The 27444-nt window shown below is 44.3% G+C and overlaps 2 protein-coding genes across 4 annotated transcripts in view; one reads left to right on the top strand and one right to left on the bottom strand.

Annotated features, from left to right (window-relative positions):
- Positions 1 to 982: 982 nt before the first annotated feature.
- On the top strand, positions 983 to 4020 carry LOC105902834 (ras-related protein Rab-9A-like). Its single transcript, XM_012830515.3, has 2 exons — positions 983 to 1155; positions 2288 to 4020. Exon 2 carries the CDS (start codon positions 2299 to 2301, stop codon positions 2902 to 2904), a length of 606 nt encoding a protein of 201 aa, XP_012685969.1. The 5' UTR covers positions 983 to 1155; positions 2288 to 2298; the 3' UTR covers positions 2905 to 4020.
- A 669-nt stretch (positions 4021 to 4689) lies between these two features.
- Positions 4690 to 27444, bottom strand: part of gpm6ba (glycoprotein M6Ba) — a 36674-nt gene continuing 13919 nt past the window's right edge. Inside the window, exons 1-7 of one of the 3 annotated variants that reach the window (XM_012830512.3) lie at positions 27260 to 27444; positions 13232 to 13418; positions 12392 to 12548; positions 11188 to 11356; positions 10503 to 10576; positions 9837 to 9902; positions 4690 to 7332 (exon numbers count right to left, since the gene is read on the bottom strand). The exon at positions 27260 to 27444 is cut by the window's right edge and continues 383 nt beyond it. In XM_012830512.3, the coding sequence (XP_012685966.2) occupies positions 7183 to 7332; positions 9837 to 9902; positions 10503 to 10576; positions 11188 to 11356; positions 12392 to 12548; positions 13232 to 13418; positions 27260 to 27329 (873 nt within the window). In that variant the 5' untranslated portion in view covers positions 27330 to 27444 and the 3' untranslated portion in view covers positions 4690 to 7182. Of the gene's footprint in view, positions 7333 to 8237; positions 8670 to 9836; positions 9903 to 10502; positions 10577 to 11187; positions 11357 to 12391; positions 12549 to 13231; positions 13419 to 27259 lie in introns of those variants that run through there. The other 2 variants (XM_031582510.2, XM_012830513.3) reach the window with 2 other exon arrangements.

Raw genomic sequence — 27444 nt, 5'->3', positions numbered from 1 at the left:
TTATTAGTGGAAAGACTTTAATACCAACTTCAAAAGCCAAATACACAGTCAGGAAGAATCATTCCAACCACAACATAAAACAAATAAAAAATGAGATGGTCTGCTTTCTATTTTAAAGAAAACAGGACATCATGAGCACTCAGCAACTTAATTCTGAGTAGCTTGGAGGATACAACCATAATGTCCATTCAACTTCAAGTCATTGTTCAGACAGACAAATGCTGAGCACATGATTCAAATAATGATTTGTGTAATTGGGCCGATAGATTTCTAGAACACATTCAAGAGAAAGGAAGGAAGGCAGAAGAGAGGCTTGCAAAGAGTGCTCTGAATTAATCATTTTATGGTCTGCTTGATTTGTAACAACATTCTCAATTACTCTGGAGTGTCCATGAGAAGGGCAAGTTTTTATATTATAATTTATTATTATGATAAATGTTCTTGGTTTGTGTGAAGTGTTGAACACACCTTTATGTTTTCCTTGCTCGTAAAAACCTTGATTTCTGCAACTTCGGCAACAGTCATGATGACAGTGCGAACATAGTGACTCGTGATCATGATTTGATATAATAAACCTGGTCTGGTAATACAAGACTGAAGCTTAAGTCAAGCCTGTGTCTGAACTGTATAATACGCATTTGTATCCGTTAGTCACCACTTTGTCATCAACTTTATGTGCTTTCTGAGTTAAGACTCCTACAGGTTGTACTAAATTCTTTCACAAACAAACACATCATTGTGTGAGAAAGTTCCGCATACCACTGAGTACTTGCACACACACATAGGCTACACACATAATTCAGATATCAGATTGAGTGTCAATTTTTGCCACATAATGTATTCATCTGTAGGCTATAACCTACCGTCACATCGTACATTCTATTTTTTTTTAAACAAGACCAGAAATGCATATCCCGAACAAAATAGGGAAATAATCAGAACTCCCAAGCTACGCAAAAATCATACGACTTCAACTGACGTCTAGGCAAGATGAGTGTGTACGTGTGTATGTGAGGTCGGTCATATGAGCGTCACTTGTGTCGGAGTTACCCGAGGGCGCCATGTCTTAGTGAAGTTTGAGCTAAAAGAATTGCGGAGCTGAGATGGGATGGCGCTGCGTGACTTCATTGGCAACATTTTCATAAACTGACAAGGGTAATGTGTTATTGTGTTATTCCTTTAGCATGCCTATGGAATTGTTTTTAATTTGAGAACATAGCTACTGAAAGTCCAGTAACTTGCCGTAAACTATTGTCGGGTGGTATAATATCCTGTGCCATTTACTTGCACCCCTGCCAAAACAAGAAAAGACTGTTTGGATGAATGTGGGATAGCCTATCACCCTGGCCACATATACTTAATCCGTTATCTTTGAACTATAGCTATATCAGACATATCTGTGGTTCTGTGGATCTAGACATGAAGTTATTTGACAAGCCGGTAAAATGGCCGAAAGTATGCCGAAGTGGGGTATGTCGTTGCAGTAGTTATCTAATCACAGGTATCTTAAACCTGTTTTGATTTCATAGTACAAGAGACATTTTGTTGTCACGCGTTTACATTGGACACACCTGCACAAAATAGTAGGCTAACCTACCGTAGCTATGACGAGACCATTTAGGCTACCTTACATGGATACGTGCCCAGAGCGTGTCAGGGTAATATAATGACCATGGCATTCAAGCGAAAATCCACCATAACATTTTTATGCCTCTAATAACTCACAGACTCGTCAATTTTACAAGTGTCTCACTATTTCTACCCGGATTACACTATCACTTCTTTGATCTGATAGCTGAATTGGTCCTTTTCACATTGCTGGCAATTTCGTAGGTGGTGTGTTGCAAGCAGCACTACAGGCCTCTGTCTGTAGACATTAAGCCCTTATTCATGGTTTTAAAACCTTGTTAAAAGGATTTTAGAGATTTTGTACACATACTACTTTGAAGATTGAATGTGTGTGTCTGTTAAGAACGTGTTTCTTTGCGCCATTTACTTCTGATCATATTTTTAAATTTTCCTAACCATACCACAACTTCAGAGTGCTTATTTGTGTAATCATTCATTTTATTCAGAAGAAGTGAACTCTTAATTTGGAAGGGTATTTGCAGAATAGTAGCCTATTTTCCCCGTTTACATGAATTGTGCAGAATCCCATTTGAACACTTTGGCAGGGTGAATTGTTAGGAAGAGTAAAATATCTGTCAAATTCAATTATGCCTTCTTGTTTCTGGTCCTTCCATGGCCTTGAGCTTGTTCTAACTCTAGTTTCTCTGCTCTCATCCAGGTGTGTGCACCATGACCTCCAAGTCATCCCTGCTGAAGGTCATCCTGCTGGGGGACGGTGGTGTGGGCAAGTCCTCCCTGATGAACCGGTATGTTGCGGACAAATTCGACACGCACCTCTTCCACACCATCGGCGTAGAGTTCCTCAACAAAGAGCTGGAGGTCGACGGCCGCACCGTCACGTTACAGATCTGGGACACGGCGGGCCAGGAGCGATTCCGCAGCCTGAGGACGCCCTTCTACCGCGGCTCCGACTGCTGCCTGCTGGCCTTCAGCGTGGACGACAGCCAGAGCTTCCTCAACCTGCCCAATTGGAAGAAGGAGTTTGCCTACTACGCCGACGTGCGCGAGCCCGACCGCTTCCCTTTCGTGGTGCTGGGCAACAAGGTGGATGTGCCCGAGAGGCAGGTGTCTGCCGAAGAGGCCCAGCGGTGGTGCCGTGACAACGGCGGTCACCCGTACTTCGAGACCAGCGCCAAGGACGCCACCAACGTGACGGCGGCCTTCGAAGAGGCCGTACGGCGCGTGATGGCATCCGAGGACAGGGCAGAGCATATGCTGCCGTCGGACACAGTGGACCTGCGGAGGAAGACGCGCTCCAGCCCCCCCTGCTGCTGAGGAGAGGTACTGCACAGTCAGACAGCTGCAGAGAGAGTTCTGTCAGAACACTGGACTCTGAAAACATGCCTAGACAAAAAATGCTAGATGAAAACTGCAAAGGACGTGCTGTAAGGCTGGCCCTGCATCTTTCACATTCAGAGTGCTTGGCTGTTAGCTTTGTCAGGTTGTTTCATATAGTTCAGGTGCCAAGAGTGAACAAGCTTTTCAAACACACTGAGTCGACAAGATGCAGTAGATGCAGACACCTGACCCATGTTAAGATACTTTCTGATGAACTGCAAATGCACTCCCATATCAAGAGCGTGTGTCTCACACACACACACACACACACACACACACACACACACACACACACACACACACACACACACACACACACACACACACACACACACACACCACACACACACACACACACACACACACACACACACACACACACAAACACACACACAGTCCTGTATCTCTGTCTACATGATGACAGACATTTGCACTCACATGATTCTTAGGGGTTACACTGTACTTGCGTCATATTTAAGGATGGCAAAGATGGTGCCAAATATGTAACATTATTGTTATATTATTTTTATGCAGTGGATTTTCTGAGATGTGTGTTTTGTCTTTGAATAACAGTGTTGCTTACAGCATGGGGTCCAAAAGAACAGCTAGCCTTGCTAATGCAAGAGCAAACACTGGTATGGAGCTCCTGTTAGGTCATTAATGTGTAATTGCCTTGGTCTTTCCCATTAAAGATGCTCTCCTCCATTTTGGCAAAGGTTGTTGATATTTTTCAACAGCCAATCAATTTACACCTCTCCCATCTGAACCAACATGCAGATTAGCTGGAATTGTGTATAGGTCGGTTTGAGCCACTATGTTTGCTTCCCATTTACAGAGTCAGGACTGTGTAGAAACACTGGAGTTATTTGAGCACACACGCTGAATTAGCTAGGTGGCTGGAAGACTGAGGAGAAATTTTCTGAATTCGACAAAAATATATTGGACTCCACCTTTATCTATCTATTGTACAGTCAGATTATTTCAGTTTGGTTAATGCTTGTGAGAACCAGTACCATTTTGTACAGAAAATAATAATAAATAATAATATAGGTATATGTATTTGTGCACAATAGTAATTGACAATAATGTAAAAGCAGTCAACAGTAAGTAGTCAAAAAAGGTCAAAAGAAGTAGCTTAGCTGTCAGGTAATTCTTTTATTCGTCTTTTTAAAAGGTGTTTTCCTGAGACCTTTCTAAAAAAGTCTTGTAGGCTGGACTCCAGGGCACTCTCCTAATCTAGTTAGGCTGGGCATTCCAGAGTTCTGAAGAACAGGAGCAAACGGATGGGCACCCGTGACCTTTATCTACAATAAATAAAGTGACTCTTACAACATTCAACATCAAATGGCTTCACAGTCACTGACAAAATAGCTCTCCTTAAGTGATGCAAGCAATAACTTTTTATGAATTATGTATACATTATTTTGATATCAGTTTAGTGACATTTTGTATGTTGGAATTAAAAGATTAGCATTCTTGTAAGCTTTTTTGTGCTGCTTGTTTTGGAGTGACCCAACCGCAGAACCTCCACCCACCCACCCCACACTCACACACACTCACACACACTCAAATGACCAAACCGCAGACTAAAGGGTGATGTGCTGTATGGCGTCATGTAGCCCTACTCCAATGAGACTGTGTACACAAATATGACCCCCCCAACACACACACACACACACACACAAGAAGATTCCTGAACAATAACACAGCTGTGGAGACCAGTTGGCGATCATAGAAAATATCAGTTTTACTAGAGAAGGGTACAAAAATCATCACTATACAGGATTCATAAAACCGTCAACTTTTTCCAAAGAAAATGGACTATGGAACAACTAGGACTACAATTCCATCAAATCACAGTGGGAGAAAGGGGAGGGGCGGTTTACGAGGGCGAACACTGCCTACCATACTTCTGACAACACATCACCTACAAATTAGGGAGAGGAGGTCAAGGTTATCTTTCCATCATGCAATAACAAGGGAACAACAAAACATCCAGGCACACGTCTTCTGATACAAAAACAGGAGAGTTTGAAACTGAGATTGCGATCAGTGGATACGTTCCGAACATTGGCAGGAACCAAAACGCATAGGTTATGATTTTTGTAGTTCAACCTCACCATGTGGGCAACATGCTTTTAACTTTGAAAAAAAAAAAAAAAACAGCTTTGTTTTGTGTATGCTTAAAAGACTCATCACATTTGTGTAAGAGTGGTATTAGTAAAAACTTTTAAATATAAGAAATTGAGAAAAACTGCTCTTTGATGGGGGCCTTCTTAACCACACAATTCCAACATGAAATGCAAGTGACACATCTATAGCAAGCATTCATTTAGGATATCACAGAATATCTTGTGCCAACTTGTGTTGCAGGTTACATAACCATGACATGCCAAGAAATGTGACAAGTGTGGAGGTGTTTGTTCTCCTATACTGAATGTATGGATGGAGATAGCTGTATTAAATACATTAAATACAATCTTATGACTGCCATGCCATGAGTGCTGCATCGTTGTTAAGGAGGGCCCTTCAAAGACAGTCCCCACAGGTGCCTGACCAGAAATACCGTACTGTGACACAGTGGATGTTAACATGGCAGTTTTCAGGAGCACTTATCCAACAACATGGAGAGTTACAGTTAGAAGATCCAATACGCCACAGACATGGCATGTTACTAGCAGGGTGGCCAGGAGAGGAGGAAAGGACACAAATGCTGCAAAAATCACAAGATTGTAAATCAAACCCAAGATAAAATCCAAGCAATGTTACACAGTAGCTCAATTAGGAAAAGTGTCAGCTGCCATCATACTGCTGAGTCAATACACTGAGATTATATAGATAGCTAATTAGCTAATTTACTCTTTTCCACCGATTCAAGAAATATATATGTTACATGGCTGCATCTTTGAACATTGTAAAGACCAACATCATTAAAATCCAAACAGAAATAAAAAAAATGATATCAATAAATCAATATTTAAATTAAATTTCCACAGGGAAGATAAAAAAGAAAACAAAACTTGCTCGTTTATTTTAAAGGATATCCCTTCAGATAGTTCTAGAATGTTTTAGAACTGAGATCAAATATTCAGTTTGATCAATTATTAGCTTACTTGAGACAACATGTGCAAACCAGATATTTCTCATTCTTCAGGCATGTTATATATCTGAAAACAAACATACGTTTATAATGTTTCCACTTTTCCGCATTAATGTGAAATTGTCAGTTGAAATAGCAACATCAATCCAATCCCCTCACAGGGTTTTCTTTTGCCACTGTTCAGTTTGAATTAAGTTGAGAAAAAGTGATCCATGCAGATCTGAGAAGTCGGATTTTTTGAGTGAGTGAGTTTATGAAAGAGAGTATATGGATTTTGTCTGATTTTACAGCAGTGCAATGTGTCAAGTATAACCATAAAAAAGGTTCAGAAAACAAAACTGTAAGAAGTAACTGAGAAAGAGAAAGAGAAAGAGAAAGAGAGAGAGAGAGAGCAGAAAGAGGTTCTATTAAACCTGACATACTTTTTAAGAGTTAGAAAAACAACAACATTCATACACATTCACACAGTTATATATTTATATATTTATATATTTATATTCATATTTAAATGTATAAAACACCAAAAAAAAGGAAGTTCCTGTGAAACGTCCTGGTTGAGTTAGTGCAGACAGTTAAGAGTAGTGGGTGTCACTTCCCCACCACGCATCATGAAGCCTGACCTGAAGCGCCACAGTCTTGACACGACACACGGCTACTTTAGACAATCCACCACAAACACTGGAAAAATCACCCGACAGGGTCACAGCGTGCTCATGATCGTCTAGTCCAGGTCCACCCTGACCTCACGTGAATCGAAACGAAACTGAGCACACTGTGACTCCGTTAAGGCATTTCACATGCATTGCCACAAAACTGTTTTAAAAAAGGAAACGAAATAATAAAGTTTCAGAAAACGCACAAGCTGGTGTTATGTCACGGTTATGGGAGCCTCACAAGGCCGTCATGTCACGTGGTGGTGGGGAGAAGCGACACTGAGCCGTGTTAGTCAGCAGTGTGCAGCCTGAGGGTTGGGGGGTTGCAGCTCTGTGTGTGTGTGTGTGTGTGTGTGTGTTTGCATGTGGGTGCATGTATGTCTGTGTTTGAAAGAGAGAGAAAAGAAAGAGGGGAAAGGGTGTGAGGGGACAGAGAGGGGTGTGTGTGCTGTGGTCGGGCCCTTATGAGTAGGAGTTGATGGCCTCCTTGGAGCGCGACTGCACGTCCGTCAGCTCCTGGTCGTCCTTGGTCTTGATGTCCTGGTAGGCGTGGGTCTGGCAGGCGTCCTTCAGGTAGGCCCAGTTGGCCGCCAGGATCATGAGATAGTGGATCTGGAGGAGAGAGGGAGTGCAGGAGGAGAGGGGAGGCCAAGAGAAAGACCGGGGGGAGAGAGAGAGAGGGGCAGGTAGGGGAAGGGAGGACCGCCAGTGAGTGGGTTAGTGAGCAAAAGCAAGCTACATCGGTAATGCTACACTAGACTCTATACTTTATTATTATTATTATTATTATTATTATTATTAACTCATGGAAGAAGGAAATTTGGATATTAAATGTGTCAATGGGATCACTTTGATGGCAGTTAGTGCATGGTAAAACATGAGTGCCTACTAACACACAGAAAACACACAAAACGATCTCCAGAAAAATTATATGTATGGCCCCTCTTCATATTCACAGTATACAGCATAAACCTGTTGAAAAAGCCTCAAAAGTATAACAAAAACCAAAATAAATGTGTCATTCTCAGGCAGAAGAAATGACAATGATCTTTACAAAAAGTGTAAGAAACATAAAATAACTTCCAGTTTTGATTGCTATTACAAATTTCAACTGGTAATGAAGATGTTTAAAAGTATGTTACTGGTTAGTGTATGAAATGAAATAGGGGAATGAGATTAGAGGAGATCAATGCTATGCTAAACGTTCTACGATACTACCTGTTCTCTCTTTCTGCAGACCCTTTGCTACATGCTAAACGTTCTACGATACTACCTGTTCTCTCTTTCTGCAGGTCCCATTACTAGACGCTAACCTTGCTAACAGCTTGAAAAAGAGCTGACAATAAACGTCTTTCTGCCTATATCAAGTAGTCATACATTTCGAGTTGAACATATTTTGAATATTTACAAATAATAGTATGTGAGAACAACGACTTATGACTCGTTGATACTGAAGGATGATACTGAAATGGTGCAGGAGTATCCTAGCAACTGAACCATTTTGGTGACAAAAAAGATTCAGAAATATTTGCCTCCTATGTAGCATGAGGCCTAAGTTTATTAAATCAGTTTGGGATCTAAACAAGTTTGGGCTTTTACAAAACATCTGCTCAGAAGAAACACACCAGAAATCTCTGACTGTATATCTCTCTCAACAACACAGTGCCAGTCCCAGTGTTTGAAAATGTATAGAAGGTCAACTAGGAAAGCACTGCATTACTTGTCAATTAGTTACAACACTAAAATTTCCTTTTCTACAGGATAGCCTAATCTTCTACATTTTCTCTGTCTGTGTGTCTTTCATTTTAAGAACGTCCCAAGAGCAGTATTTAATCCATGGACGCTGTCAACTTGGTTTGTTTGTTTTAAAACTTAGAGGTGCTGTTGTGGCGAAAGCCTTTAAACTTGAAAACAGCATAGTTATATGTGGTGGCCATCATGTAGAGGAGCTGTGGGGGAGAGAGAGAGAGAGAGAGAGCACACACGACCAGGGGTCAGAGGTCAAATAAACGAGCCAGTAAAAAGTAGACGCAACTCTTCAGTACCAGAACAGAACACGGGTTCAAGACCACAAACAACAGCACAATTGCTCCTTTTAGACTTAGATTACATTTAAAAAAAATGTGAATCTGGTCAAACCATTTTATGGTCGTAAACACATTACACAGAACCAGGTTGAAGCATTGTTGCAAAGGAGTTTCTAAACATGATCTGCCTTTGCAACAAAGTAAAACCTTAATGGGAGTGTGTTCATCCTGATCACAATCAGCAGTAACTCTCAAGGCCATGGTTTGCCACCAGGGCCATGGTTTGCCACCAGGGGTAGATGCAACTGAGTCTGGTGCAAAAGAGTGTAAGAATAGACTGCAAGTGCATATCAAGCACTGCCAACGTTCAAACAATAGGAAAAAGGGCTACTGCTGCTGATGATGATAAAATGCTCCAGCTTAGCAAATAAAAACAAAAAAATCTAGAGATAAATACTAAAAAGGACTTCTGTTTTGTGTGTCCGTTTGTATCCATTTGCCTAATGCCTTTGTCTTAAGAGATTTGCAGTGCTAGCAAGGTACACATTGTGACTGTGTGTATGCTCATCTCATCGGTGTGTGTGTGTGTGTGTGTGTGTGTGTGTGTGTGTATGCTCATCTCATCGGTGTGTGTGCTCACTGAGCATTGTGTGAGAGTCTGTGTGTATGCTCATCTCATGGGTGTGTGTTAGGGCTGAACGATTAATTGCATTTGCGATTTAATCGCGATATGATAGAACGCGATTTTCTAACCGCAAAGCCACCGATTTGTTGTTCTTGTTTCTGTAATGAGCAGTTAAATAAAGATGTAAAATGTGGGAAAGAATATTTTACACTAAATGTATCTAATATTGTGTTGGTCATATTTAAATCATTCATTACGTTTTGTTGGGAAAAAAAGAGGATAAAAAAAATCGCATATTAAATCGCAATCGCAATATTTTGGTAAAAAATCGCAATTAGATTATTTTCCCAAATCGTTCAGCCCTAGTGTGTGTGTGTGCTCACTGAGCATTGTGTGAGAGTGCTATGTCATGAGAGATCCGCAGGCCCCAGGCTCTGTGGGCGAAGGTGAACTGCAGGTCTTACCAGAGCAATGACAGTGGCTCCAGCACCGGCACAGGCCACGATGTACAGGTGGTAGGACAGGTAAAACTGCAGGAGACATCAGACACCACATCAGATAGCAGTCACACACTCAGTGCACACTTATATTCATCTCATACTAGAACTACACTATAACTGTTGAGGTATGGTGTGTGGTGCGTGGTGGGTATGGTGTGTGGTGTGTGATGCTTGGTGTGTATGGTGTGTATGGTGTGTGGTGTGTGGTGCGTGGTGCGTATGGTGTGTGTGGTTTGGATACAAATTCAAACACAGGACACAGTGGAGGATTCATACTGTGCATAGAAAGAGTGCATTCAGCCTCAGCTGTACATGCTGCTCTTCTATGATTAGAAGAGGATAACATGACAGGATGTCATGTGTAATGAGAGAAGAGGATAGCGTGTGTGTGTGTGTGTGTGTGTGTGTGTGTGTGTGTGTGTGTGTGTGTGTGTGTGTGTGCGTGTGTGTGTGCGTGTGTGTGTGTGTGTGTGTGTGTGTGTGTGTGCGTGTGTGCGTGTGTGTGTGTGTGTGTGTGCGGTATTGAGTGTGTGTGTGTGTGTGTATGTATGTGTGTGTGTGTGTGTGTGTGCGCGGTGTTGAGTGTGTTTCTGTTTCGTTTCGTCTGTGCATGTGGGAGAGTGCACTCACCTCGCTAGTGTTGCAGATATCACCCAAAGTGGAGCCACAGGCTTTTCCAGGTGTAGCATTCCAGGGGATTACACCTGAGACCGGAAAACACACACACACACACACACACACACACACACACACACACACACACTCAACACCGCGCGCACACACACACACACACACACACACACACACACACACACACACACACACACACACACACACTCAACACCGCGCGCACACACACACACACACACACACACACACACACACACACACACACACACACACACACATTTTTAGAATTCATATCAGCCTGTTTTTAAATGTCTTTGGGTCTGCAATGCTATCTACACTCTCTGACTCATAGAAAGCCATCTCATCACATCAGGAGTCATGACAATGATATGATGAGTCCTGCTCCACTGACACACACTGGTTACTCCTGCAGCCAGAACACAGATGGAACCAGGGTCTTTAAGTACACATCAAAAGACTAATAAAAATAATACAAAAATAAATAAAACCTCAATAATAGGGAACTGTATCCTATAAAGGACTATACAGAGAGGGTAAACAAGTTAGAAATGACATAAGTTAGCAATGACATAAGTTAGCAATGACATTAATGACAGCTCGTACCGTACTGCCTGACATCCACACAGATGTTTAAATGAACAATGACATTAATGACAGCTCGTACCGTACTGCCTCACATCCACACAGATGTTTTCAGGGGAGGTGATGTTGGCCACAGGCGATTTCATGGCGTTACAGGTAGTCCACATGTTGTAGAAGAGAAAGACTGGCACCGCCGAGAAGCCAAAGATACCCAACCAGGCCAAACCAAGGATGTAAGTCAGGAACACAAACTGGAGACACAAAGACACACACACACACACACACACACACACACACACACACACACACACACACACACACACACACACACACACACACACACACACACACACACAATGGTGTCAGGTGAAAAAACATTCTCATTAATTTATTGGCTGGGCCCTAGATAATGTGACTATGTAAAACAACTTCCTACAGCTGGTGAGTATTTTTTTTTTATTAGATTTTGCAGTCAGCACTTATTGCTGTAATTTTTAATTAAATTATTAAATGAACCAGGCAGTAAATGTAGCCCCACCACCATAAATCCTCCCATAAATGAGAGACAATAATCTACTCAGAATTATGATCTCATATGATGACCTACTTCAGACAGAATGGGGCGTACACACACACCCACACCCACACCCACACACACACACACACACACACACACACACACACACACACACACACACACACACACACACACACACACGCCCAAGCCAAGCCCACGTGGCCAAAAGGCTTTACACGCTGATATGAGTGGACATCTGTGACAATTAAAGAAATTAGGCTACATAGCACAAACTGTGCCAGAACTATCCTCTAGGGCTGCTCTCTCTCACTCCCCCCAGTTGTCATAACTATCTCTATTTCTCTCGGTTCTCTGTACACAATCAGTCCTTCTCTGCATAACTATATAAGTATAAGAATACGTTTATGTATGAGTTCTGCTTGCATGCTCAGAGTGCGTGTACTGATCCATATATGCATGTGGCAGAGAGAGAGATAGAGAGAGAGAGAGAGAGAGAGAGATGGGGAGAGAGAAAATATGTGCATCTACATGCCTGAATATTCTGTTAGCAAATATGTATGTCCACTCTGAGAATGAGAGCATGAACATGTCCATGTAATGCAAGATAATGTATGCATGTGTATGTCTCTGTCCTTTGTACGTGTGTGTGTGTGTGTGTGTGCGTGTGTGCGTGTGTGTGTGTGTGTGTGTGTATGTGTGTGTGTGTGTGCGTGCGCGCGCGTGGGTGTGTGTGTGTGTGCTATCTCACCATGCCAGTGATGCAACGGCCACACACGCTGGTCTTGAACTCATTCTGCAGGTCCTTGACGGCGCTGGTGGTGTAGAAGCCCTCGGCCAGCAGGACGATGCCGTACACGAAGAAGAAGGGGGCGATGCCATAGATGATGTACTGCAGGATCTGCACCCTGTACACAGAGCACAAGTACCAATCAATCAATCAATCAATCAATCAATCATGAACCATGCATTAGCCCCACATTAGTCTCACTCACATACACACTGCCCCTTTCCCCTACCAGGGCGGATTGTTCTGGGCCACCACTGAATAACCCTACACCTCTGTGTGATCACCACTGAATAACCCTACACCTCTGTGTGATCTGGGTCATCCCCAGTGAATAACCCTACATCTCTGTGTGGACTGGAGTGCAATGATTCCTTGATATGGATTAGTCAACTGTACCCAGTCCAGCAGAACCAATGATGATCACAGAAATCTAAATGGTCATATTATCAGTCTACACATTGGGTAATGACAGAAACATTACAGTATACAGGGCTCATGTCACTGATCGTATAGTTTCTATAATTAACGTGGTTTTAGATCATTAATAACTAATACTTCCGAGTCTCAATTTAGCACCAGGTTGAAATAGAAACTGTAGTTTGTACAACAGTTTGTCTAATTTAACCATTCCACCTGACAGCTACATTAAGCAAGCCCACATGCACACACACACACATTTACTTGGAAGCAAATCTGTTGCAGATGCTAACACACTCTACCCCCCCATGCTAAGCACACTCTCCCCCCCCCCACCCCCCCACCTCAACCTCCACCCAACCACAAAGACAAGCTGGCACTCACACATTGGCGAGGGTGGCATGGTCGGTTGGCACACGTGAAAAGTGGTTCTCCAGCATGGTCAGGGTCCCTGTCAAAGCCACGTGACCACACCCACAGAACAGGGCCACTCCTGAGAAGCAGAGGATGGTGGCCACCAGCGAGGCATAGGGCACGCCTCCCAGACACTTGATGCAGCACTCAAAGCAACCTGTAGGGGGTGATAGAGGGGACAGGTCCAGATTTAATTTTCAAACAGTAAATAACAATGACAGTTAAAACACAAAAGTCTTGTCATTGTCAGGAGAAATTCTGATCAGCGTCGACCTGACTAGCATGTACAAAGCCACAGTTTACGCTGACATGTCTTAGTCATCTCTACACTAATGGACATTAGGAGCAGCTGTTTCAGCCTTCTGTGAAGCACTCACTTCAGATGAGACCGTTCCAATGCAAATCTACATACTATTGGTATTGGTCACTTCCTGATGATGCAGGAATGCAAGGTGGAAGGTTTTACCACTAGAGGTATGGCATAGAAACACGCTCTTCAGTGCACACACACACACACACACACACACACACACACACACACACACACACACACACACACACACACACACACACACGCACACGCACACACACACACCATACAGATTCACACAAGCACATCTGTCACTGCAGCCAATGCAGCGTTCATCTCCGTTACATGAAATCATATGCATATGCACATCAATGCACATGCGCGCACACACACACACACACACACACACACACACACACACACACACACACACACACACTTAGTAATAATGCATCATCCAATGCTAAATAAAAGATAAGCATAGACTGTTAAGGATGGTAGCTTGGCTGTGTGTGTGAGCATGGGCGTCTTTAATTTGAAATGAAAAAGCTGCGCACTGACAGAGGGGGGTGGGGGGGGGGGCTCTCTGGAGTGAATAGCCGTGACTGGCATGAAAGACAAACGACACGGGCATGTTGACAACCGGGCAAAATGACTGAGAGAAAGGCTACAGACATGGAACCCACCCAAACGCCAACGGAAAAAAAGGGGAAGGGAAAGATAATGGACAAAAGACGAGAGAATAGAGAGACATAAAGACCCACATTGAAGAAAAGCTAGGAGGCTTATATAATGCCTGATAAAAATAGCTCCATCATAAAAAAGAGAAGAAAAAAGAGAGAGGGCGTTCAAATTGCACACTCTTGCGTGTGCCACTTTGGTGTTTCCATGGCAACCCCTTCCAATTGGCACCCTTAACAGTGCATAATTACAATCGTACTGTAAGTGAGGGTGTATGTGTGTAACAGTGTAACAGTAACAGCATTTCCCTGCGTTCTGACACAAGCTGCCTATTTAGGGCAACGGTGTGTGTGTGTGTGTTTGTGTATGGGTGTTGCTCTGACTCATCACTGGGGGCAGTAATGCTGTCTGCTGGCTATGGGACAAGACCTGTATTAGCGCACATCCACAGACAAGTGATTAGCTTTTTAACACAGGCTATCATGCAGCAGCCGCGAGGCAGGAAGCAGTGCAGGGGACCTTGCATTCTCATACATACGATCCTCCAGTAATGAGGCACATATACACTTCTGCTCATTAATTACACACAACCTAACACACACACACACACACACACACACACACACACACACACACACACACACACACACACACACACACAAGCACATACACTCTCTCACACAGACACGAGGGAGGAGAGTGCGAACAGCGTGCAGATGCTTGTTTGTGGACATGACGACAACGCCTGCATCCCTCAGAGTACTCGGATGTCATCGCTCTTCATCTTCTCCCATCCTCTTCACTCCCTCTTATCTCCTTTCCCCCCTGTCCTCTCTGCTCCTTCTCAAGCTCTGACACTAACAATGTCACACAGGTCCTGGTGGTCAGATCGTTCCTATTGATACCAGGCTAGTGGTGACACAAAAGAGAATTGATTCCCATTGATGTGATTCTATGACTCAAGACTCTGGCTCAAGACCCTCAGGAGATGCCATACTCCTCTCTCTCACATCATAAATATATGAAAATAAACGTAAGGAAATATAAAACATATCCAGGAAAAGAATGCAATCTGGGGTACATTTAAATGAAGTCTATCCATGATTTCCAGCCCCTGCATCCAGGATCCAGTCCAATTGTGTAACATTACAGCAATACACTAAAATAGTTCCATGTGGACATCCAAATGCCAATAACGTTTAAGAAGAGACAATCACTGAACCAGGCTGGACCAATCAACTGCAGTCTGTTAGGCTCCTTCCTGTTTTGTGGACCCCTGCGGGCGTCTGCAGCGCTGCCTGCCTGCTGGCCGTTCATTAGGGCGGTTAGAGTGCATTAGCGGGCAGCAGAGGGCTCCCATAAAGAGCTCATAAAGGAAATCAATGGGCTATTCATTAGAGTGGGATTTAAGGCCAAGCCAGACCATTGCTCTAACCCTATGAGACCCGAGGAGATAGGCCGCACAGTTAGGGCAGTTTAGAGACGGGACAAACACACACATCTCCAAGTACCTGCACATCCACATCCACACACACACACACACACACACACACACACACACACACACACACACACACACACACACACACACACACACACACACACACACCTCCACACACACACACACACACACACACACACACACACACACACACACACACACACACACAGTGCACTTGAGTGTCACTGTCATGCATTTGATATTATGACAGCCAGCATGTCACCACAGACAAAAACACACACACACACACACACAGACACACATATACACACACACACACACACACACACACACACACACCATCAACACAGGAATCAGAGCCTCCTGGCGGCAGCCATATCATCACTGCACACAAACACTCATGCCATCACCACCATCATCATCATCACCACAGCTGGCTCGGGGCCAACCCCCCCTCCGCCCCCTTCCCTTCCTGTCGGGGCCAATCAGACAGGCAGTAAAGAGGAGCCGTGGGTTTATGGGCCACAGACAGATGTTAATGGGCGCAAGGGGTGAAAGGTGAGCTCGCTGAAATACACAGTCGCGGATGAGAGGGGCTCAATGGCTGGTGTCTAGCGGGCTTCTCCGGTTTCGGGCACTGCCCTGTTCACAGACACGTGTGCGATTTACAACCTCAGCTACAGGCCGATGAGGAGAGCTTTTTTCCAACCATGTCCAGATGTGTTTCTGTGCATTGCTCTGTATGTATTTGCACAGTAACTACAATTATCATTTTTAATGGAGATATCAGAATTAAAAAGAAAAAAAAAACAACCACCAACAATTGCAACAATTCAAATCACAATTCAACGTCTCATAAACATAGACGCAGATAAACACTGTTCCTGCCATACCATCACCATACTTTACCAATACCTTACCATAGGAACAACTGACAGTATAACAGACCAATTAGGGCAACAGTACAGTTTTTCTCAGTCGCTTTAGTACATTTCTCAGATCAGACTACTTGTCACAACTTGAACTCCTTGTTCAACCCACATCATCATCTTGTCATTTGTGCACAGCAATTTGTCATTGTTTTTGAAAAACTGCAAATGCTTTGATACATTTATGCAAATGAGTCCCCAGTTACCTGCGTTATCCATGGCATGTGTCATGTTCATCAAAATGTCTCTATGACGCCATTTAAAAAAAAAATGTTTTACATTTGTCAATTTGATCAATGAACCTTGATTGTTTACTTTTGATGATAAGACTTAAATTAATATGTCCAAATGCAGGAGTTTAAAAGGTCAAAGGTCGCGGAGCCAGAGTGGATGTACGAAGCCAGAATGAGGTAAATATACAGTAATATTTCTATGTCAGAAAACATATTTATATTATATTATATTTATAATATTATTATTATATTTTCACCATTGGGCTTTACAGCACATAAAACCCTACCCTCCTAGGGAATCATCTAGAGTGCTCCCGTTCCTCAGAGTGTTTTGGAAGGAACAGCGTGCCAAGTTACTGCGTGTACTGTACTGTAGGCATTTAGGTCAATGAAAACCTTTGCCACTCAGGGACCCTCAGGGAACGCTTTCATGGCCTCGAAAAAATGTTGATTACAGTTAATCACATTATACAAAATAGCATTCAGTTAGTTGAACACAAGTGGTAATGATCAATCATTGTTAGTGAGAGAGAAAATTTGGAACATTTCCAGGGTTCACTGTTACATTGATAACATGACTAGGCATTTTGTCTTGTTCATAAACAATGACACAGACTTTTCATTCTGACGGCACTGACATGTTCACTGACATAAACATTTGCTTTTGATACATAAACTAAAGATTTTGAGCAGGTTACAGGCTTTTGCAGGTAGTACATTGTGTGATGCTGTTTGTATTAATTGAATATGACGATTTGAGAAAAGTACCAAAGCTACTGAGAAGAACTGGAATAGTCTCAGAACTGGAACCTTAAATATGGGCAGCTCCAGCACAGGAACCATTCTTGGCTGGTTCCTGTCAGCGGCTTTTATCCTGTGGAACCCTATTTGAACTGTGTGAGGATAAAAGGCTTTTTAGGGGATACAATGTTTCTCCTGCAGGGACAAACAGAGGAGAGAGGAAAGGTTTTTTAAGAGGACTGAATGATTTAACCACTGAGTGTGGGCTTTTGGCCCTGAACCTTCAGGAAGGACCGCCTGGAGCTGCATATGTATGTGTGCGTGCTATTCTACCTGTGGCCACTGTTTGACTAGTGGGTCAGATATGAGGTGTGAGTGACAGAGCTGTGACTGGATAGAGACAGAGGAAGGCAGATGAAGAGAGTGGGAGAAAGAGAGAGGGAGAGAGAGAGAGGGGGGGAGATAAGAAATGTGATGGCTGAGACAGAGCTGTGAAGGCACACATGAATGAAACAGATAGAGTGACGGAGACTCACAGAGAAAGACAGATGGATGGCTGGATAGAGAAACAGACAGAGAAGAAGAGATTGGAGAGAGAGAGAGAGACAGAGAGAGAGAGAGAGAGAGCGAGAGGAAGAGAGAGGAAGGGAGTGGGTGAGAGCAGGGACCTAGATGTGTAATGATTCGGAATTGCTGCCCTCCCCTTCTCTCTGTTCTCTCACAGACAAATCCTCTCTCAGAGAGAGCTATTTTGTAACCCTTTATAAACAGGTGGGAATTGAGCCACTATCAGAATCAGAATCAGAATCCTATTTATTGGCCAAGTACATTTTCACATACAAGGAATTTTTTCTGGGTTTAGTTGCTCTCAATGTACGTCAACTGAAAATATGCAGATGATCCTTAAATAAAGGAAACCGTATTATATACTACGTTACACATCCAAATATGTATGAAAAATACCCTTCATACCTCTGAATGAATTCAGAGTTGAACAGAATTTACAGTTTGTGTTCCATTACATAATTCATTCTGAAAACTACTCCTTCCGAGCATCTTGAGGGACATTTCAGGCAACATTCCTCAGGTGTCCACCACTGGTGACCTAATCCTTGAGTTGATCTAATGGTGCAGCTCACATGGCCTTTGATGGGAAAAGCAGCGGCGGCGGCGGTGGTGGTGGTAGCCGCCCAACCCCAGAGCCAAGCTGAGCTGAGTGAGGCGCTGAGTGAGGCGCGGGCCACAGTCAGCTCAGATTTACTGTTTCATATTTGATGTCAGGCCCTTGGCTCTGTTCATAGGCCAAATTCTTCCCTCTGCTTCTGTCAAGTCTGGCTGTTAAAATGGCAGCCTCAAGCTTGGGCAGTCTGTTTTGCAAACTAAAAAAAAAAAGAGAGAAACTGAAAGAGGTGGTTGCTAGAACAGTCCCCAATGCCACCCCCCCCCCCCTTCTCTTTCCTTCCTTTCCACTCTTTCTCCTCCACACCATCACTCTCTCCGAAGCACAAAGATCAGATCCAGCAGGTTTTGGCTGGAGCCTTGGTTTTTTTAAGAACACAAAAGCAGTTCCAACTGTCAGTTTAGCCAGCGAAAGGGAGCCAGAGAGAAAGTGAGAGTGAGAAAGACTGAGGGAGAGAGAGAGGGAGAGAGTGAGTGGGAGAGAGAGAGGGAGAGAGAGAGAGAGAGAAAGACTGAGGGAGAGAGAGAGAAAGAGGGAGAGATAAGGTCTGAGAGGAAGAGTGAGTGAGAAAGAGAGTGAAAGGCGTTTTTTGGCCCCAGGGCTGGTGAATAGCAGTTGCCATGGAAGCACGTTACCCACGACCCAGTTGAGCAAACCTGCAGCTGACATACACTTGTGCGCACACACAAACACACACACGAACAGACACACACACACATCCACATATATTTCCCACATATATTCAGTTAAGCATCGTTGCAAGCATTCTGTCCTGCTGTGGGCACTGTATGTGTGTGTGTGTGTGTGTGTGTGTGTGTGTGTGTGTGTGTGTGTGTGTGTGTGTGTGTGTGAGTGTGTGTCAGCACGAGGTCAAGGGGGATCAGAGGGGTAACTGTCCTCGACTGCCCGTGTGTTTATACGGGTCAGATCGCAACCCTACTGAGTGAAACAGGTCATTCACTGCTAGAGGAAATGCCACCTCAAGCACACACACACACACACACACACACACACACACACACACACACACACACACACACACACACACACACACACACACACACACACACACACACACACACACACACACACACAAACACACACACACACACACACACACACACACACAGACAGACACGCACACCTGTCCCACTAAATCAACATATCGTACTAGGTACTGTAGTCCTTGTTGTGGCGAGAGATCTGAATAATACGTTTTATAGGGACTAATACGATGTCGCCCCCGAGAAGAGATTGCATCTGTGGTCAGAGAGCGGATTTAGAAGACTTAAATCACAATGACTTTTCATATCTAGAACAGCCACAACACAACCCCCCAAAGAAAATATAATCTGCCATCAACTGTGGTGTCTGATCACTGTCCCGCATGGGTGGTTCCATACATCTAAAAGCATTAGATGCAGGCTTAGCTAACAGTCCTCTGATCAGCCCCCCAGAACACTGGGTGGGAATGAGAGGCTGCTTTGAGCAGGAGGGCTGGTGAATATTTAAAAGACTCCATGGCTTTCCTCCACCCCCGGGGCATTCCTCTTTAGGAGCGGCAGATTCTTTTCTAGGCCAGGGCCTCCTCCGTTCCCCCTCTTGCCTGTTCTTCTGCCTCACTCTCCTCCTGTTGTCTGTCTGTTAATGCAGTGTCACTTGTCCATGTCTATCTGGAGGAGACTGTAACTTTGTACCTTCCTTTACCTGTGTGTCTACCAGTGAGATTGTTTGACCACTTCTCCTGCCTGTACACACCCCTACCTGTCGAACTGCACACACAGTCCAATATAAATGCACGTGCACACACACACCAACTTCATTACATTGTCTGCCGTGTGGGTCGATCCTGAGGGGCTGTGTTCAAGAGCCCTAATGAAATGCAGGACTTTCAGAGGCTCTTCAAATAATTGATCAGTTGGGTGAATCTGTGCTGGAGATCGTTTAGCCACATCCTAAGTGTGTGTGTGTGTGAGTGTGTGTCCCTGTGTGTGTGTTCAGGTGTTACTGGAGTGGCTGTGAGCTTGACCAGGTTCAGCCAAAAGCTCTGGTGTGTGTGTGTGTGTGTGCGTGTGTGTGTGTGTGTGTGTGTGTGTGTGTGTGTGTGATTGAGTTATTGCAGCCTCTGTCTCCAGAGTACTGTTACTGCTGGCCAAATCTCTGCCTTTTCAACCGGACACCAGAGACAACAGGGATCTCAGTCTGCCAACTGAGGCACACACACACACATGCCCGCACACACACACACAAACATGTATATGTGCTCATGCATACACACACACACACACACACACAAACTAGATCAAGCATACATAAGCACACATGTACCTGCACATGAATGCACACCAAATCTCAGAGATGTCCACGCCTCTAAAACAGACAGCTTTGTGTACAGCACTCCAGAACTCTATGGTGCTGAGATAGATCTTCACTCCAGAACTCTAAGGTGCTGAGATAGATCTTCACTCCAGAACTCTATGGTGCTAAGCTAGATCTTCACTCCAGAACTCTATGGTGCTGAGATAAATCTTCAGAGGGAAAAGTGTAAGCCTTTCATTCATCTCACAGCTAAACCTGCATGTGGTACATACACAACTACGTTACTGTTTCATAATTTGTGGGGGAAAAGCAGTAATTTCCTGCATGTTTACTTTAAAACGTAGTATAGTATGGTACAGTGTATAACAAGTATGTTTTGTCTTGCACCTGGGGAATTGCGCACCTAGATGTGTATGTATTCAATATATCTTTTCACCTCCATACAGAATGATGTAACTGTAGTTGTCTTGTCTCAATTCAGCATTCAAATAAAAAATGCAGTGATTATTCTGGACTCCAAATGTGCAGCAGATCTTTTGGTGAATATTGTATGCACACATCCTGTCGTTTGCGACAGAGTAAACCTAATGCAGCTCCTACTGTAGTCATCTTCAGAACATCACAGTCAGCTCCTCATTTTAGAGTGTCACAATCAGACGGGTGAATTCTGAGTCTATGCTTAAAGCCCATCACAGAGGTTTACAGTATGTGTGTGTTTGTGCGCCTCAAATCCTCACACATTCTGAGGAGTGTGAGTTCATCGGGGTTGGACTGTTGGGTGGTACAGGAGAGAGGTTGGCAGATTGGGCACCTGTGGGCGATGGAGCAGATCCAGAGCGTGGCAGAGACTGGCATCAGACAGGAAGAAAGACTGCTGCGCCAACCTGCCCTCAGAGCTATTCATACCCACATACACAACACGGGCACAGCGACATCGCCGGATTCATACAAGGACAGGCACATTAACACAGACACACACACACACACACACCTTTTCATGTGTCGAGACACACAGCAAGTTCATGAAATGTCTCAATTTGAACAGAGCGCTAATATGCCAACACAAACGCATTTGCAATCTCGCTCCCTCTTTCCCATGTGCATGCACACACACACACACACACACACACACACACACACACACACACACACGCACACATACTCATGCACACCCACATACACATACTCATGCACAAACTCATGCACACACACACACACACACACACACACACACTCATGCACACGCACATACACACACCCACCCACATACTCATGCACACACACACACACACACACACACACACACACACACACACACACACACACACACACACGTACGCACATACGGCAGATGGAGGCTGTCAGCATGCCCTGAGCAAAATGTTCCAAATGAGAGGCACATGAGGCTCTGCCCTGTGTGATGGCTTTCACATGAGTGTGTGTGTGTGTGTGTGTGTGTGTGTGTGTGTGTGTGTGTGTGTGTGTGTGTGTGTGTGAGAGAGAGAGAGAGATCATTTTAAAAAGGAGCAGAGGCCAAGAAATAAGAAATAAAAGGAAGGTAACTGGGAAATAGAGTAAGATATTGACAAGGAAAAGAAGAGGAATAGAGAGGTGAAAGGAAGGAGGACAGGTGCAGAATGAAGGAATTATGACATGAGAGAAAGGAGGGATTTGAGAGATAATGAAACACAGAGAGAGAGAGAGAGAGAGAGAGAGAGAGAGAGAGAGAGAGGTAAATGCAGATGGTAGGATGGTATGATGAAGCAATCCTCAAATGCTCTTATTCAGGGGTTGACTCCTGTATGTGTTAATGCACGTCTGTATGTGTTAATGCACGTCTGTATGTGTTAATGCACTTCTGTATGCGTTAATGCATGTCTGTATGTGTTAATGCACGTCTGTATGTGTTAATGCACGTCTGTATGTGTTTGTGCATTTTCTGGGTTACAGGATCTTAGTGTGGCTGGCTGTATGTTTGAAACAGAGCCAGACAGGAGCACAATATGAGCTGATTAAGAGAGCAGAATTGTGCATGATGGAATAAAAGCTTCAGGACTAATGCCTTCAGACAGTGGTACAGGAGGTAGAGGTACAGTGGTACAGGAGGTAGAGAAGTCGGTTTCTATCAGAAAGTTGCTAGGTTCGATTCCCTGTCGAAGCGTCCTTGAGCAAGATACTGAACCCCTAATTGCTCCTGATGTGCAGTGTGCCATCAGTGTGGATGTAAAATGTATATACATCCTTATAAGTCGCTTTGGATAAAAGCGTCTGCTAAATGACTAAATGTTCAGTTATGAATACGTTAGGCCTCTCCCCTGTAAGTTACTGGAGAATAACAAAGCAGAACAGCATCTCCTGCAGTACTATCAGTGATTGTAAAGAGAATTTGTGCTTCCTGATTCAGGCATATATACGAGCGACATTCACCCCAGTAGCATTCAAGAAATGACAGCGGGAGGATATTTTGCACATATTTTGTCAAATGTTTCCGTTTCATGCCTTTTAAACCCAACACCTGCGGCTACCCCGAAGCTGGCTGTGTGCAGGCGGACATACAGCACCACTCAGCAGGCTTCAGCAGGAGGGACTCAAAATGGCACACTACTGCCAGTGCTCAACTGGGCTCTTCTGGTGGTGTGCCAAAAAATACCCATCCCCTCAAATGAAGACCTCTGGCTGAAGCAAACGACAGCTAAACCCAGTGTAGCCCAATAACACACCCTTATAGTGGTCAAACAAACGCCAAGCTTGAAGAAAAGGTTTGTAAACGATTTATGACAACATGCTTTGACACAACCACAGAGAGGTGTCAGGTCAGCAGCGCTCATACACCATAATCACTCGAGTTGCCATGGAGATGTCCAGCCTATGCATCACTGAACTTTTCACTCGACCATATGAACCGCTGCGGCCAACAAGAGACCGTCAATGAATAAGAAGCACGGGTGGTTATATGATTCCGGTTTATTCTCACTGTGCATGTGGAAGATGGCACACCCCCCTGTGCCCCCACCATCACTGCACCCTACCACTAGACCGATGATGTAATCCTTCAATCCGAGAGGAGCTACTCAAGCAGTGAGACAGCGAGCCAGCGAGCGAGAGGAGAGTGAGAAGAGGAGCAAAGGAGAGAAGAGTGAGCGAGCGAGCGAAGGAGAGGAGAGTGAGAAGAGGAGCAAAGGGAGAGACAAAAGCAGAGTTATGTAAGACGAGTTCCTCCCTCCTCTCTTCTTCCTCTCATCCCCCCTCCTCTCTTCCTCCTCTCATCCCCCCTCCCCCACTCACAGCGAGAGAGCCGGAGGAGGAGGAGGAGGAGGGATGCATGTGACCATGCCAGAGAGAGTAGGAGAGGGAAAGATGAAGGCAAAGATAAAGACAGACAGGGAGCATGAGTGAGAGAGAGAGAGAAAGAGAGAGAGAGAGAGAGAGAGAGAGAGAGAGAGAAAAAGAGAGAGAGAGAGGGAGAGAGGGGGGGAGAGAGAGAGAGAGAGAGGGATGGAGAGGGAGAGAGAGAAAGAGAGAGAGACTGAAATAGGAGAATGCTGAAGAATGAGAGATGAAGAGACAGTGAGAGGGAGAGTCAGATGAAGAGAGTAGAGCTGAAAGAGAGAATTAGAAAAAAAGAAAGAGAGAGAGTGTGAGGGGAGAGAGAGAGAGAGAGAGAGAGAGAGAGAGAGAGAGAGACATCGAGAGATAAATACAGAGAGATGCTATCCTCCATCTCATCAACCACTGGTGCTCCACTTGATAAGGTTTCCAAATCTCTTCCTTCTACTGCTGTGAGTATTGAGCGGTTACTTGTTCTTCACAGGGGAATACCCATGATCCTCTTCTCTTATTGGACACCTCTCCTCGTCCCCTCATGTGCAGCTCACACTAACTATCCAATCGAGAGAGAGCAGGTCTGGGATTATCTCAATAATCAGGAAAAAAAAATTACAATCCCACATCTGGGATTATGTACTCTCATGTAGCATGTTCGTCGTGTTATTTATTCCTTCTCTGCCCTGGATCTCAATAGGAACCTGCTCTTATGATTGCCCAAGGGACTGGGATCTAGGGGTGATGGGTCAACGCCTCTAAACTATACATTGCTTTATTCATCTTTAAAATCAAAATTGCACTCTGGACATTCAATAGAGGACAGATAAACCCATTTCAGTAGGCCACCCCCTCCACCACCAGTCCACAGTCAGAGGGCTGCATCCCAATCCAGTACATGAGATTTGCCTTGGTGTGCCATGATTTCCAACCGATTTTCCATGAGGGAAGGGTGAATGGAAGCAGGTCGATGAGACTGGAGTGGTCAGGGAGACATTCCACATGGTAGAACACAAAAGATGCTGTCAGATAACGGGTTGTCAACCAGTGGTGACTCGCACATATCAAACCAGAGGGGGTTGGTGCCGTGGGGTTGGTGCTGTAGGGTTGGTGCTGTGGGGTTAGTGCCGTGTGGTTGGTGCCGTGGGGTTGGTGCCGTGGGGTTGGTGCTGTGGTTAAGCTAATGAAACCCTTGCTGCTAAGGGTCACCGGAGAGGAAGAGGAAGAAGCTAATGAAACCCTTGCTGCTAAGGGTCACCGGAGAGGAAGAGGCTGATTCCTTGGCCTCTACCCCAGTGTGCTTTATGTGTCCGCCCATCTGTGGAACTCAAGGCCACCGGAAGGGTGATGAGAGGAGGAGGGTGATGAAGATGAGGGGACAGAACATCAGGACGCCAACTCACCCGTGACCCAGAGTCCCACACCGGCAGCCAGGCATTGACTTTTAATGACATGTGTGCCACACGGCGTTCATCTGTTACCTTATTAAAGTATTAATTTAATCTCCCCGTCCGTGGGGCTATGCAATATTCATACAGCAGCTGGGTCACTTATTTGTCCTGTGTGTCAAGGATTTAATCACACCAGGCTTAAGAAAACCCTCCTCAGTCAACTATACACATATCACAGGTAACCTAGTTGTACAACACACACACACACACACACACACACACACACACACACATTTATTCAGGGCTGCCCAAGAGGTTAATCAATTAAAATAAACCAAGAGGAAAATGTTAATTTATTTGAGTCCAGATGTTGGCGTTGTGTGACAGCAACCTTCTGATTAGATTTAACTGGCGAGTCGTGGAGATATCAGCGTCTGTTTGAAGGTGGGAATGGCGTGGGAAAAACGGGGGGGAAAAACTCCACCCTTTCGACATGAAGGCTGCAACCAATCTCGAAGCTGACCGTGAATCCTCTCTCAAGCATGCACTATAGGCTACACACACAGTCAATAAATAATTCAGAGTAAACAATAGCCCAGGTTTTCTTTTTTTAAGGTTGATCTAACCAATCAGTAGGCCTATTTTATGCTCACCCTTAAAAATTTTAACGGATGACCTACTAACTGGCACAACGTACCGAAAAAGGATCCCAGTCCTTTGCTTCATTACCCTCTATAACTAAATAAGAAACGACACTGTGGCCGCTGTTCATTATACACCAGTCACGGATAAAAAGAACTGTGGAGCTGTGATTAAATACAGATTACAATCAATATTTAGAAATTATACTCCAACCAAGGCTTTCAGTGTCAATTCGCACGCCTTATCCCTTACGCGACGTCAAAAATAGCCAAGCCCTACTCACGAGGAGCGCTTCGAAAATGTAAATACCTTTTTTTCTTTTTTTTTTTTTAATGCGACACCTTGCATCGAACAACAAAGCCACCTACGACGACTGTGCGCTGGACAGCAGAAGACAAACCCACCATAAAGACCTGTGCGTCCTCATCCACCTGATCACTGGAACGCACCGAATCACACAACAAAATATCAATAGGAGAGGTTCTAACGGACCACGTTCCATGAACTGATCTGCACAAAAACCGGACACCGTCAACATCACCCTTTTCCAGGGAATTTCAACGTGCACACAGGTTACAATGTTGCATTCTTGTTTGTTACTGTTGCCTTTCTATGACCTGCACAATGAACGGTGACGATAATTCCAACATTCCCGAACGCATCAAGGCAGAGAAGAAACCACTGTCTTTGTGTTGTGGAGTAAGCAGCCATCTCAAGTACCACGGCAAACACGTATTGTAAACACAGTGCAGAATTTGGAACCATTTTAATTATCCTTTCACGCCGTACCTTTGCTCTCCTGGTTCTCTTCTTGGCTGTCCTCGGCGTTGTTCTCCATTGCTGGCTTCATCCCATCCATCACGAATGTCTTCTGTAGGATACTTTACTCCTGAACTGCCTGAGCTTTAATGAATCTCTCTCCCTCTCTCGCTACTGCTGTGTAAATCACTATCTCCCGTGAAGATGTAAAGGTC

The sequence above is a fragment of the Clupea harengus genome, chromosome 16, assembly GCF_900700415.2.
Source record: "Clupea harengus chromosome 16, Ch_v2.0.2, whole genome shotgun sequence".
In the NCBI taxonomy this organism is placed as follows: Eukaryota; Metazoa; Chordata; class Actinopteri; order Clupeiformes; family Clupeidae; genus Clupea; species Clupea harengus.
This window is presented reverse-complemented; position numbering and strand designations above follow the sequence as displayed.